This window comes from Leptidea sinapis, chromosome 19 (genome assembly GCF_905404315.1).
Source record: "Leptidea sinapis chromosome 19, ilLepSina1.1, whole genome shotgun sequence".
Lineage (NCBI taxonomy): Eukaryota > Metazoa > Arthropoda > Insecta > Lepidoptera > Pieridae > Leptidea > Leptidea sinapis.
The window spans coordinates 8,065,458-8,081,521 of NC_066283.1; the positions used below are offsets into that span (position 1 = coordinate 8,065,458).

At 35.6% G+C, this 16,064-nt stretch overlaps 1 protein-coding gene across 2 annotated transcripts; it reads left to right on the top strand.

Annotated features, from left to right (window-relative positions):
- The first annotated feature begins 1,105 nt into the window (after nucleotides 1-1,105).
- Nucleotides 1,106-15,024, top strand: LOC126969771 (uncharacterized). Of its 2 annotated transcripts, XM_050815332.1 has the most exons (11): nucleotides 1,106-1,299; nucleotides 2,629-2,713; nucleotides 4,938-4,997; nucleotides 7,242-7,373; nucleotides 7,928-8,072; nucleotides 9,758-9,907; nucleotides 10,403-10,613; nucleotides 10,725-10,805; nucleotides 11,858-12,052; nucleotides 14,091-14,189; nucleotides 14,868-15,024. In XM_050815332.1, exons 1-11 carry the CDS (start codon nucleotides 1,202-1,204, stop codon nucleotides 15,001-15,003), a joined length of 1,392 nt encoding a protein of 463 aa, XP_050671289.1. In that variant the 5' UTR covers nucleotides 1,106-1,201; the 3' UTR covers nucleotides 15,004-15,024. The 2 variants fall into 2 exon arrangements, with proteins under 2 accessions (XP_050671289.1, XP_050671290.1); XM_050815333.1 differs by lacking the exon at nucleotides 10,725-10,805.
- The last annotated feature ends 1,040 nt before the right edge of the window (nucleotides 15,025-16,064 follow it).

Here is a 16,064-nt window from a genome sequence, read left to right on the forward strand (position 1 = left end):
AGTGGTGAGAAGACTGAGCCCTTATTTAGCCTTATCCGTTAGCATACGTGGGGAAGAGAGGACTTCTTCGTATCGGTAACGAAAGGTACGCGCTTCAAGGTAAAACGTACAGTGGGTACGGACAAATCGAACGGGGATGCCCAAAGAGTGCCTAAGATGCCTCCCCCTGAAAACGAGCTCTGAAAAGTTCACGAAACGTCGGGTTAAATAATAAAATGTAACTTTCACGCAAAAAAGGTAGTGTAAAATACAGTTTCAATAACACGCGTTTTAATCCTTTCAAATTTACTTTATTTAATAGGCATAACAAAATGGATGTAAATACTACGTAATAAGAGGCGTGACTGCCTTAGTAAACATTGAAATTTAGTTTAGTATGAAACGTGTTGTAGGCATTTCCCTTTTTTTCTCCCCATAAAAAAGTGGCAACCCTTAAAAATTTCGTAATTTGAGGTTAGGTTAAAATTCTTTTTTCTCTGGAACGGTTTGACATATGGCGACGAAATATAAGGCTCATCAATCTTAGCCCCCCAAAGTAAAAATTTTTTCTATTTTTGAATTTTCAATATCATATATCACGCATATCGTTAGTTCGTAGTTTGTTCTTAATTGTTCGCTATAAATAATTGTTTGTTCTTTTGTTGTTTATTTAAAAACAATTAATTAAAAATGGGGGGAAAAGCCTACAATTTGGTTCTGGCACTCGCCGGCCGCTGCCGCGGCACGCTACGCTCGGCTCGTGCGTTGTTTTAACTGTTCTAACATAACCTAACCTAACCAATTTTAATGAATTGCAAATTAAAAAAAAAATCGAGATCAAACAAATGGTTATACAGAACAATCAAGAACAAATGGCGAACTAACGATGTAATAAAAAAAATCTGGGGGGCTAACTTTCTTGAGCTGAAATATAATCCGGCAAAGTTTGAAAGCTTCGTTTTTTACAAGATTATTGCAGTCATCTGTCAATCAATGTACGTTTCATACAATCGAGTGAATCGCTTGTTTCTTAAAAATTTCGCTAGGCTGAGGTATATGATCAATGTGTATGAAAGTATGACATTTAAACATCTCTTTGTAAATGACAATGTCATTTTATTATTGGTAACAAATATGTTAGTCTTATTTAATATTGTATATTATATAATAATTTAACTTTTAATTCTACTTTACTATATTATATTGCGTATATTTTTATAAAATGTATGAAGGTGTTGACGATTTTGATTTTTACGAAAGCTTGTACGAGAATGGCCATTGGGAATGGGATATGAGTAATGAAAAGCTCATGTTTTACTGGTTAGTTATAGCATACCTACTTTGCAGTGCCGCTGGTAATATGTTGTTATAAGTTCCATCTCGTATGGTCTTCCTATTCCCACGAAAAACAAACTTACTTAGATCCTCGCCCACTACATACCCATGTGTTTTCAGTTTTCTAATTCATATCTACGTTTATTCAATACTTCATAAGGTCGACATCACTCTTGTGATTCCTCTGGTGTTATAAGAGAGTAAAGAGTTAAAACTTAGTATCCCGTTGCACGAATTATCAGGTGAAATATTGTAATTGATAGATCTTTAGTCCATTCATCATTCATCCATTAGGTTATAATGCTTTCACTCTTAATATAAGGTATTGCATCATTACAGAGAATTAAGAATTTGAACCTAACCTCAAATTATGACTTTTTAAAGGTTGCGACATTTTTATGGGGAGAAAAGAAAGGTAAATGCCTACAATGCGTTTCTGGCGCAGTTTTCAAGAAATAACGAAAAAAATTCTAACCTCTAAACGGGTAAAACACGTAAATAAAACAGAACACAGGAACATTCACGCAACTACGATAGAAACAGAATAATATATTTTGAGGAAAACGGAATAAACATTAAAGGAAATAAAAGAAAAATAAGTTTTTTAGTGGCGTTACTACTCTGGGTTGTAGCCTTTTTAGTCTAAAAATTATTACTAATTAAATTACGACAGTTTTTAGCCTCCTGCCGCCATGCCAGCGCTTATGTATGCTGGCTAGATTATGGTTTACAAAGGCGCCTATTTCTGCTGTGAAGCAGTAATGTATAAGCATTACCGATTTTCGGTCTAAAGGGCACCGTAGCTAGTAGGAAATAGTGGGTATATTACTGGGCAAATGAGACTTAACATCTTATGTCTCAAAGTGACGAGCGCAGTTGTAGTGCTGCTCAGAATTTTTGGGGTTTTTCAAGAATCCTGAGCGGCACTGCATTGTAATGAACAGGGCGCATCAATTACCATCAGATGAGCGTCCTGCTCGTCTCGTCCCTTATTTTCATAAATAAAATAAAAAGGTTCAAGTTATTTATGTGATTTAGCCGTTTTAGGTTAGAATTTTTTTCGTTATTTTCTTGAAAACGGTGCATTACCTTGTAATAAGAGTGGTTTCATTATAATCGTGGACTAAAGCTCTATCAACTAATATATTTTTACCTCCTAATTGGTACGGGGTACTAAGTCCAACACGAGTATGAGCTGCGGCGATCACGTACCATAAGGTGACCCTTATGCTGTTTTGCCCCCCTTTTCCATAAAAAAAACTTACATAGTAATAATAGAAATAGTTCACTTAATTACTTATAAATATTTCACAGTGACTTACCACCGTCGGAAGAGGAAGAAGTTGTTAAGATCCTCAAAAAAATAGATTTTCGCGATGACATCGACGTATTGGAACAAGTATGATTATATTATAGTTATATTTGTATGGAGGTTTAGCGCCCTTGATAATATATAAGTACTCTACTATTGCAGAGAAAAACCTATTATTATATACCAAGCTGTTGCACAAGTGGTTAAAGGTTTTAATGACCTCTATGGTCACCGCTATGCCACTATGGTATAAGAGGATCTGCACTCGATCTTCTGATCTCATATTTAAATAATAGGATTCAGAGGGTCGAGGTGAATGGCAGGAGATCTCTTGGGACTCCTCTCGGTATAGGAGTACCACAAGGGTCTATTCTTGGACCCTTCCTCTTCCTAATTTATATAAATGATCTACCTAATCTTGTAGAAAAAAACACAAGGTGGTATTGTTTACGGATGACACTTCACTTATATTCAAAGTGAAACGAAGCCAAGTTTTATATGACGACGTAAACAATGCTCTATCTGACATCGTGTACTGGTTTAGCGCCAATAACTTATTGTTAAATAATCATAAAACCAAATATATTAAATTCACCGCGCCAAATGTCAAAAATGTAGATGCGAATATTTTATTAAATGGAGAGGTGGTAAAACCAGTGGAATCTGCTATATTTCTTGGCATTACTCTTGATTCCAAATTGCAGTGGGGCCCCCATATTGAAGGATTGGCGAATAGGCTTAGTTCTGCAGCATATGTGGTTAAGAAAATCAGACGGTTAACTGACATAGATACGGCGAGATTAGTATACTTTAGTTATTTTCATAGTATTATGTCCTATGGTATATTGTTATGGGGCAGTGCGGCCGATATTAATACTATCTTTGTGCTGCAGAAGAGGGCTATTCGCGCGATTTATAACCTAGGTCCTAAAGAATCATTAAGAGAAAAATTTAAAGAAATAAACATTTTGACTGTTGCTTCTCAATACATTTTTGATAATGTTTTGTATGTTCATAAGCACATTGAGGAATTTTCTAGAAACTGTGACATTCATAATGTTAACACGAGGAACAAACATAAACTTGTTATGCCTACTACTCGGTTGGGTCGAGTTAGTAAGTCTTTTGTTGGGCGATGTATATGCTTCTACAATATGATCCCAGAAAATGTACAAAACAAATGTGTTACAAAATTTAAAAGAATTGTTAAAAAACGTTCCCACCACCCTCAGGCTCTTTAATTATTAATGTTTATTGTACGATATTACATTGTAATCCATATTTTATATAAAAAAAAGCCCGCTGAGTTTCTTGCACCCATTCTTCTCAGGTATGAGGCAGTTTTTTGAATGGGTGGTAGATTTTGACGTTCAATAAGTAATTATAAATCCTATTTTGAATAAAAATATTTGAATTTGAATCCGAGGCTGTCCATCAAAGACTTAGATAAATCAATAATGTTATTCTTTGGGTGTACTTTTACATAATATTTGTAAGATCTAGATGATCTAACTCTGCATGGTATGAAAACCTTTAAAAACGTGTTATTGAGCATGAATGGGCATTATTGCGTGTCGCTTAAAAGAGCGCCGTAGCTTGTGATATTACTGATCTGCGATGTAACATCTTACGAGTACTTATCTTACACGAGATCTTACGATCTTATCTCGTATATGTCTCAAAGTGACAAATACAGTTGAGATGTCGCTCAGAATTTTAGGTGTTTCGAAAATCCTGAGTGCTATTCAGGATGTGTGCCTCTGTCACCTACCATCAGATAAACATCATGCTCGCTTAAACACGTTTTCTCATTAAAAAAATTGGTTGCAAGGATAACATCTTAACAAAATATCTTTTATTACTGCACTCGCCGAACGACGCCACTTTTTAATAATCAAACAACAATACGCGTCACAAACCGAACGCTTAGGCCGATCTTGCCTCTCTATCGCTTGTTCATCGCTCTCTCTTGCACGCTTGGCTCAGGCAGAACGTGACATTTTATCGTGCGTGCAGCCGTAATGAGCGCCAATATCATTTATAAGACTTTATCACATTTAAATAAAGAAAATACTATAGACAATATGATCATGTAATAAACCTATTGATCCACTGAGCAAGATTGTTTTGTCGCCCCCTAAAAACACCTTGTTGTAAATCTCATCCAAATAGATCTCTTTCCAAAATCGGCATAATATATATACAAATATATATACATAATATGATCAAAACAGGAAATGCTTGTTTAAATAAAGACTATAAAATGTTATAAAAACAACTTAAATATTATAATATAATTTTCTTTTTACAGCATAGATTCAAGAAGTTTTTACAAAGAAAAACAGAAGTGGATGACGTTGTGACTCTTCAGGTAGATACTTCAGAATATACATTAGCACATGGTCGACTAATTTCTACAATAGTTGGATGTTTAGATTTTGGAGTTAATGAATATCAAAATGAGAGAAAAACACAAGAGTGATTGACATAAGATACTAAGTACACATAAGAGTCTTTAGTTCAACTAACCAAAAGCTAGCCTTAGATTCAAGTAATAATGAAATTTAAATTATATTATTCTATCAGTGATAGAAGTTTTTTTTTACAATCGACGGTATAAATTCATTTGGTTCTGCTAATTTAGCAGTTAATAGATCTCATTGGCAAAACGGACAAGGTAAACAATACGTTAACTTTCAAATAACTGTTTTGTGAGACCCATATCCATAATATGATTTATATAACAGTCAAATACTTTAAAATTTCACCAACGCGAAAGTAGGTACGTAAAAAAGTACAAATAAATCAGAAAAACTAAACACCATTGGTCTCATCGAATTTAACGTAAATCAATTGCAATAACTTCAAAGCTAGGCACCGACTTCAAAGCTATTAATATGTAGCACATACAAATAATAGTAAATTATTAATATTAAAGGTAAAGGTTTGCATAAGAGGTGTATTAAATTAAATTTTTAGTTGATACTTTTCAGTTTTTGAAGTCGGTTTGTTCAAACGTAACTTATTTTTTATTTTTTACGTTTTAGTGTCAGTTAATAATAAAATATAATGAACCTGAATGAAAACTCCAAAAAAAGCCGTACACAGAAAACAATTTTGTCATCTAGGTAGACGATAATTTTCATATAAATGTCCATAAAATCAAAACAACTGGGCCAAACTATGTAAAATTTTTATGGAACCAAATGGCATCTATTTCACATCAAACAAAATAAGAATTACGTAAATCGGATCATAAATCTCAGAGAAATCGGTGTTTATACATAAAAAAAATACCTTCTCCTTTTTGAAGTCGGTTAAAAAATGATAATTAATTTTCACTTTTTTCTTTGTTGTAATGAAATATGACTTCATAGTACATGTTCAGCAAGAGCACTAAAGCAGCAGGTGTGTAAATTGTACGCATCAGTTGACTATATTTGATACTTTGAGTTACTTTTTCATTGTGATTTATTATACAAGTGATCTTAGCTATCCAATAAAAATATAAATAAATAATGTATATAATATATTGGCGCAAATGATTTATAAACACATAACGAGTATGGCGGAAAATGTTATGATTTTATTTTGATAGTCTCTATTGAAATAAGCATTTGACAAAAATGCGATGGTGAATAATTGTTTTATAAAAACCCATTTTATTGCTATTTCTATAGCCTCAAACATTGGCTTGTGTTACTCCGATAGTCCACGTGATTTTTTTAATACGTATTGCGCGTTGTGAACACTAATATATCATCATAATTAATGTATGTTTAAGTAAGTATATTGTATTAAATATATCATTGTCTTGTAACCCATAACACAGGCTATATATGCTTAACTTGGGGCAAGATAATTTGTGTAAAATGTGTGTCAATATTATTATTATTATTATTGTTATCGACAATTCATTGAATATCATTAGAGAAAGTTCGCACAAGTTGAAAACCATTGCAATTTGAGATGAAAAAAAATAAACTTCTATAAATAGGACCCTGCACTACTGTGTACTGCGCATGAGAAGTTACTCTGTTTTCTCTTTTTTATCGAAAAGGAGGACACACGAGCGTACGGGTCACCTGGTGTTAAGTGATCACCGCCGCCCACATACTCTTGCAACACCAGAGGGATCACAGGATCGTTGCCGGGTGGACGCGCTTTTTTTGAAGGTACCCATGTCGTATCGTTCCGGAAACACCGCAATGGTAGGTCCTTCCACAGCTTTGTAGAACGAGGAAGAAAGCTCCTTGAAAACTGCACTGTGGAGGACCGTCACAAATACAGATCGTGGGGATGATATCCTAACTTATGGCATGTCGTACGAAAGTCTCAACAACAACTCAACTTTGGTTTCAACGAAACAAACAATTTATTATATATTAGTATCTATATATATTATACTTAGTCAAACTTCGACGATCGGTTGGTTCTGGGTTTCAAACCGCAAATCCAACAAGAAGCCTTGGTTAATGTCCAATCCAACAGCGTACTTCGGTCTTTGAATAACGATTTTAAGGAGACACCAGTGAAGACAGTGAATCGTCAAAATTCAACATGACGAAGTTAGTAACTTGAAATTTGACTATAACAATAATGTGATGTTTTTCAGGATGTGAAAGACGTTGTAATATTCACAGCACCGATGTCCGCATTATCACCGGAAATCATAGGAATTCTTCATATGCCGCCGACTGAGAGGTTCCTGCGAGCTTTGATATTATATACGCAATTTTTTATACAAGTAAGATTTTTTTGCAGATGATGACATTGTTGCGAGCAGTTTATTAAGATAAGATAACAACGTTCATAAAATTTTGTTTTCAAATTTTATTTGTGTATTAATCCTTGAAGTGAGGGTTATTTTCTTGACTTATTAACCAACCAAATCTAATCAAAATCACTTTATTCAATGTAGGTCAATTAAATGACACTTGTGAATGTCAAAAAAAATATTTTTTTCTTATTGAATCTACCGCTACTTCGTAGATGTCAATGGTACTGGTAAAAGCTAATGAGAAGAAGTAGCAAGAAACTCATTGGCACTCTTTTAAATCGAGATTTCCATTTTCATCGTTTTACAAATCATTTCCATTACAATATAATATGTAAAGTGTATATAATATGCAACAAACACACTCAAACATCAAATAGTCAATGCCTTACACGAGTAAGTCAAAAAAGTAAATGTAATTAATACAAAACAAACGTTATTCAGTACAGTAGCTGCATCATCCACACACCAATAACGGACCAGAGTATAATAACATTTAAATAACATTCAAGAGCATTTTCCAGGTATCGGATGAAATGAATCACCGCACGCTGGAATTAGAAAGGAAAATTCGAACCGAGAACGGTGTTCAGGTCGAATTGAAATACCGAGAAGATCTAGAAGATTTACGGCTGCTTGTTGCAAAGGAATATTGCATCATTATTTTAGGTACTAACTGACACTTTTGCGGCTTCATATATATATATAATTTAATCAAAGAACTATGTATTTCCTCCTATACTAAAATATATATCATATTGTATCCTTTGCACAGGATGCCGGCTAAATTATGGGTACTACAATGGTGCCTATTTCTGCCGTGAAGCAGTAATGTGTAAGCATTACTGTGTTTCGGTCTGAAGGGCGCCGTAGCTAGTGATATTACTGGGCAAATGAGACTCAACATCTTATGTCTCAAGGTGACGAGCGCAGTTGTAGTGCCGCTCAGAAATTTTGGAGTTTTTCAAGAATCCTGAGCGGCACTGCATTGTAAAGGGCAAGGCGTATCTGCTACCATCAACTGAACGTCCTGCTCGTCTCGTCCCTTATTTTCATTAAAAAAAATCTCTGTAAAGGATTAAAACTCGTTATAGATGTGATATATCAGAATGTATGCCTTCAATTTCTGTTCGTTAAACAGTCGAGGAACAATGTGGGAATTAAAAAAAATGAACTTAACCGGTCTTGTGTAATATGAGCAGTCGGCACTAGGTAACTACTTTAAGATGAAGTGATGATCAATCAGCCTTATCTTTTTTTTATGGAATAGGAGGACAAACGAGCGTACTGGTCACCTGTTGTTAAAAGATCACCGCCGCCCACAATCTCTTGCAACACCAGAGGATCACAGAAGCGTTGCTGGCCTTTAAGGAAGGTGTACGCGCTTTTTTTGAAGGTACTCATGTCGTATCGTCCCGGAAACACCGCACAAGGAAGTTCATTCCACAGCTTTGTAGTACGTGGAAAAAAGCTCCTTGAAAACCGCACTGTGGAGGACCGCCACACATCCAGATATATCGTGTGAATGTGGAATTATTTACATGTAAAATATGTTATCTCAAAATTATGTCTTTAATCGACGAAATATGTAGGCTGAACTTAACCAGTCTTATGTGGTAGCATTCAACAATTACTACAACTATCTCTAAATCTATCAATCACACGAACAGAAATTTCAGCAAGTTAGATCATTGGGCTGCATAATGAGACCCGACGTACGCTTTATTAAGGGACATTGATGTAGGAGCTAATATACCTACAAAGAGAAGTGCACAACTATAGTTTAAATTAAATAAATAATTTCAAATTTTAATTTTAATTTTTTATGGTACTGATCACTGCAGCCCTAATAACCTAGTTGCAACACCAGACATATCACAGGAGCACAATTCAAGTAATAGAACAGAAACGTAACTCAACGGTCGCCTTGAAATTTATACCTACGTCCGGATGGAGTGCTAGGGTTGGCACATACAATAAGATTGAAATGAAATTTATTCGCAAGAAACATTGTACTTAAGATGATAATATAATATGTTTAGTCTGTTGACATGTAATATATGTTATCGAGTTGTCTATATGATCGTTATTATAGACCCATTATGAATATCTACTTCCTTTCTTTGTACAATTTTGCTGATTAGGTACATTGAATTATGCTCAAAGTACCAACACCCTACTGACGTACTGAAACATGTCGAATTTCACAATGCAATCGTGAATATTAATAAAAATAAATTTATAATATAAGATGTAAATAATTTAATATTTCATTTAGTACCTATGTATAATGTCAACAAATTTAATGTCACAGAAGGATTAAATATAATCCAAGGAAATCTTGTATTTTGTAGGAGGGGAGGGCCTAGATAGATTTCATCACATGGGCCCAAGAAAGAAACTCTCACTAAGTAAGAGAGATATAATATTCTTTAAGAATTTCACAAGAATTGCGATTCAAATCGTCTGGATAGCACTTGGCAGGAAATGCTTTAAGCAAGTCGGTTAGTATGATCAATATGATATTTTTAAAGTGATATCCTACATTTGTGAATTGGATTTGGATACAAATAAAATTTGTAACCAAAATTTATGAACGATTCGGGTCTCGAACTCACGCTTCTCGGGTTCCATCCGAGCGCTCTTACCAACTGAGCCAACCGTTCGAGTGACGCATCGAACTTTAATCTTGTTATTTCTTGTTCAACTCTCAGGTTGTGGGTTCATCTACAGGATCTACTTTACAGTTGATAAGCTGTTCAACCCCAATAATTCAATTTTAGAAGGTTGACTTGGGATATCGCTCTTTCAAATCTACCGAACAAGACGTACCAAGATATACGATCTACTCTCGGACGGAACCCGAAAGGTCGCAAGTTCTAGTCCCGCATCGTTCATAAATTTTGGTTACAAATCTTAAATGTACGGTTAGTACGATGTCAATACCTAATATTCTTTTAAGCTTACGGTCCTTGATCCATTCTTTGATAATCTTTCAGAAAATGAAATAAATCGTATATTGAAGTCTGACATCTATAATAGTACGGTACAGAATGGTAAAATGAATTCAAGGTTGAGCTCTGTTCTCCGTGGTCAATGCTTGAATCGAAGTACGAAGCTAAACGTCGTTTCGCCTTTAATTAACGAAGTATTCTGCGATCGTCACATAGACCACCCACAGCTAGGACTTGGGGTTTTGAAATATTCGGGGTAATTTCCTTTTGTTAATTGATAAAGAACAATAGAAGCTCCAAATTTTGATTGAATATTATTTTATTGTCTCCAGAAATAACAATAAAATGTAAATCATCTTTTTTTAAGTTTAAATACCCCGGAGTATCCCAGGAGCGCACTTATGATTTTAAGATTTACTCAAGCTCGTCAGATTTTAATAGTGTATAGGTATGTCCCACTTATCCCTAATAACAAGACTTATTTAATGACAATTAGGAACGAGACGAGCATGACGTTCACCTGATGGTAAATGATACACCCTGCCCATTACCATGCAGTGCCGCTCAGAATTCTTGATAAGCCCAAACATTATGAGTGGCACAACAATTGCACTCGTCACCTTGAGATATAAGATTTTAAGTCACATTTTTCAAGTAATTTCACTAGCTACGGCTCCCTTCAGACCGACACTCAATAATGTTTATACATTACTGCTTCACGGCAGAAATAGACGCCTCTGTGGTACCGGATGAGTAACTAACTTCACGTTTTTAATCATTTTGCTAAATAATTACATTTCAGTTGCTAAAACAAAATGTACTTGCCTCGTGTGTGCGTCCGAGCTTCTAATGAGCTTATACAAAATTGAACCGTTTGAACTTTACCGTTACGAAATAAGATGTTAATTTGAAAGAATGTTTTAATGTTATCTGTATAAGTTAATGTATAGGTATTAAATAACGCTGCTAGTTGCTATTTAACAAGTCTAGTTTGTGTATAGTACGTCAATTTAATACTCTCATAAATATATTATGTATTCGTCATCATCAGCCGGAAGACGTCCACTGCTGAACAAAGGCCTCCCCCAAAGATATCCACGGCGATCTGTTATACCCAAAGGAAAATCTCCCTTTTTAAAAATAAATGTTTATTTCACACACATACAATAATCAAAGAAACAGTGAAAAGATACAGAGAATATAGATTTGGTAGAATTAGTACTTTAAATATAACACGTTTATTAGGATAGAAGACCGGCGATTGACTGACTAAGTACTGCCCTTGCTCCCGGTAGGTCGTGCTGTATATATAGTAATCAAAATATTGACTAATCAATATTAAATGCTTAATCAGCCTTATGCCCTACATTCTAAGGGTATAGCAGATCGATCCTGCGCTGCCCTCATCCAACGTATCCTGGCGATCTTGACCAGATCGTCAGTCCATCTTGTCAGGCCTACCAACACTACGTCTTCCGGTACATATATGTATAATTTCAGCTTAAGCCAACGACTACTTGTCTTAGAAACATTGTTGTGTGGATCTGAAACCAAATTGAGACAAATAGGACTTTCTCTTGGTATCGTTGGACTGCGCCGTGCACAGTTCGATATAATGTTACACGATATTTCAGTGGTGGGAGGAACGTCAAATACTAGTATTTCGACTGGTGGTCGCAAAAAGTCCGCTTCGAGGTATTCTAATGTTTTGTTCACTATATTAAATACGAGCGTACTTAGACTTTACTTACGTAAAACATAGCTAAGTGTAAGCTTAGTATAATCTTTGTTTTTATAATAATTTAACAGTTGAAATTATGCAGAGCTTATGGCTGCTATCCCAAGAAATTGCTAAAGAAGCGCATTATTGAAACCATTTCTTGATATATTAAGCTTATATTAAAAAAAAATATATACATCTACAGAATATGAGAAGAAAATTCATCAAAATACCCCTAACTTTTACAGAAGGAGCCATACTAATCATTCAATCTAGATGCAAATTTTACAAAAATTTATTAATTGTACACCAATACTATTTAACGTAACAAAGTTTAGTTAGTCTTGTAAAGAAAATTGTATTATGTTTGTTATAAATTAAAAATGTTTCTAATACCGAATTAAAACTATGGCGAAACCACCACCACAAGAGTGCGAGAGAGGTAACTTAGCTCCGCTCGATTCGTCTAGGCCATTGGCTCGGTCCACAGCCTTAAGCTAAATCAGTAGTATTTTACCACACTCAGCTAAGTTTCACGTAAGTAAAGTCTGAGCAAACTCTAAGTACGCTATGTAGATCTCAGCCTTAGTCTATATTTTGTAGGGCTGGCGAACATTTGCTGTTTAAATGTTATTCGTATTCATGTAGCTAGGCAAATTCGTTTGTGAATTTTGTCCATTTAGTATATTATGTAACGCAGCTTTATAGCAATGTATAGTCAATGAAAGTTTTACAAACAAATTTGGGAGCCAATAGCACAGCCCTCCTTCCTCCATCTCAAAGGTCTCTGGCATTGCGGATATCTGAAGCTGCTGGCTCGGTGTCAAAACCGGCTTGTTTCAGACCATTCGCAGGTCCTCCGTTTAAGACGGGACGCGAACCCACTACACTCACCCTGTTGAAGGACCTCCGAAACTAGTCGGTACCAACTCCGACAAACCATGAGTAAAGCTGTTTTAAATAAATAATATTTATTATGTATCACGTAAGTTTAAACAATTTAGATACAACAAAATACAATTAGCTAAATGTAATTAAAGACAGAACAGCTTTCTTACTAGAGCCTGCGAACTTTATATTGAATTTAGACGGCAAGTAAATAAAAACTTTTAATTTATGTAAAGTAAATGAAGATTATATAATATATTAAGTGTAAAACACAATAAAACAAAAACTATCTTGCAAATATCTTTCTGTTTTTATAATAGTTTAATCCTTAAATATGTACGTAGCTGTAAGTTTTCTGAACTTGTCCAATAAAAAAATTAAGTCTTTGAAGCAATAACTACATCGCCGTTCACAGTTATTACGTTGTGTCAATAAGTTTGTTATGTTATGTTTGCAACACAGTTTTGAAGTAATTCTGCAAGCATTACTACTGCCTATAGTTCATTTTACACAATAAAATATATTGTAATAGAGGTTTTATAAGAAAATCCGCAAATAATAAGCAATAATATAATTATGACAAGAAATGTGAAACATGGAACGGCGCTGTACTATAGTTTTTACCATACCATTACCCATCGTATATCTCGATAAATCGTAACCAAGTCAAGATGCATATTTATTTGTCAATGTGTGCGGTAGCTATGTTTTAAAATATAAACACTAAGGAGCTAAAGCGTGGCTGATTGTTTACGACCTGTCATTCGAAATCGGTTACAGTCACTATACCTCTCCTTCTCTATCTTGCTGTTTCCCGTTAGGAATGTGCTACTGTGTCGCACGTTTTGTTTGTACGCTAGTATTTGGTTGAGTCTCTAAGTTTTCGATGAATTTGAAGCTTTCCTGAATATTTCAATTCAGTCATGAAGTGGAAACAACTTAAGTACAAGTGTATAATAGTTCGACAACTTTGTGCGGGTCACGGCAGTCTCACGCGTTGCCCTTCCCCGCAACATCACCCGCTACCCGCTGTTACCGTCTGTCACCCCGTGGGACGGTCGCGCACGAAGTTGTCGGACTATAGTTACCGCGTTGTTGTTGATTATGTTTGTAAAACATTTGCAGACAATCAAACAGAATGTCAAACAGGCAGAAAAGTTCAACTTCAGACGTCCCACAACAAACGTATTTGGATATTCACTTACCTGAGAAAAGTATAACAACGTTAGTCCACCTTTACTATTAACATTTGCTTAGATATTTTTACGTCTAGACTCTAGATAGAGCTTGCTGTTAGACAAACATTAGCTGTGGAAAGAGCTTCTTTATGCAGTGAGAAGTTCCCTTGCACAGGATGCCGGCTAGATTATGGGTACAACAACGGCGCATATTTCTGCCGTGAAGCAGTAATGTGTAAACATTACTGTGTTTTGGTCTGAAGGGCGCCGTAGCTTATGAAATTACTGGGCAAATGAGACTTAAACATCTTATGTCTCAAGGTGACGAGCGCAATTGTAGTGCCCCTCAGAATTTTTGGGTTTTTCAAGAATCCTGAACGGCACTGCATTGTAATGGGCAGGGCGTATCACCTACCATCATCTGAACGTCCTGCTCGTCTCGTCCCGCATTTTCATAAAAAAAAAAGTGTTTCCAGGACGATAAAATTTCTAAGGGAGCGCGCTAGACGTTTAAATTACCTAAGATATTAAGATTCTGTTAGAGAGGACACAACGGTTTGTCAGCAATCGTTTGGCTTAGCATCGTCAGTAAATTACATGCTGTTTGTTAGGTGGTTGTTGCAAGGGAATGGGAGCGGCGGTGATCACTTAACACCAGGTGACCCGTACGCACGTTTGTCTTCCTCTGCCATAAAAAATAAATAAATAAATAAAACTCTTACAGATCAATTGAGCCCACCGATTGCTTTCCGACTGAGTCTCGTCATGAAGCGTATCAAGATCAGAGTGTCAAGATGCAAAAGTGTAAATGGCTGCGCTACATAGCCAAACGAAAGAAGAACAAAGCAAGGCTGCATTAAAGTTTCTTTTACACCTTCCAATGCTGTATTATTTTCACGTGAACCATAAACAATAGTAATAATAGCCAGTAAAAAAAAGTACACCGAATGATCGGCCACTTTTATCTGATCATTAAGTAAGATAACAATTTCCTAAAGTCAATATTGTAAATGCTAATAGCAAATGCAGGTTGGATATTTTCAAACTTTGCAATCAAATTGTACAGATACTTTTGGCAAAATATAGGAGAAAATCAAAACTTAAATGTCTTTTAACCGCTAAAGTATCAGTTCCACTCATTTGGTGCCAAATAATAAGGACATTAATGTGTGTAAAAATTTTTTTTTTTCGTTGTCCAGCACTTTAGGTTTTGGGCCCAAAATGAGTGGTCAGATTAGGATGTCTATTAAGCTGAATTGTCAGGCTTTACGTTCTTGTCAATTGTACTTCTTAAAAATCTGAGAGCCGTGTAGTGCCGCTCAGAATTTTTGGGGTTTTCAAGAATCCTGAGCGGCACTGCCTTGTAATGGGCAGGGTGTATCAATTACCATCAACTGAACGTCTTGCGTCCTTCGTTATGCGATGATTGTAGATCGAATCAACAATAACTCGCCCGACCTCACGCAGATTGGATACTGCAAGGTCGTGAAATCTTATGTATATCATGGTGCTTTAATCTCAAACAATGGAGGATGCGTAGATGAAGTAAAGCGCTGTATGGCGATAGCAAGAACTGCGATGGAGAGATTGAAAAAAAATTGTAAAACAGAAACATAACAAAAGCCACGAAAATCCGGCTCGTCCAAACACTTGTTTTCCAAATATTTTTTGTATGCTTCAGAGACGTGGACGTTGCGACAAGCCGAGAAAAAGTAAATTGATGCTCTGGAGATGAAGTGCTGGAGGAGAATGCTGGGAGTTTCATGGACCGAGTTTCGCACCAACGTCTCCATTCTCCTAGAACTTGGCATAAAATAACGCCTTTCGGTGTTAATACAGAGTCACATTCTTAAGTTCTTCGGACACGTCCCCCGACGTGAGAGTGAGTCCATTGAGCGCCTTATCATGCAGGACAAAGTGG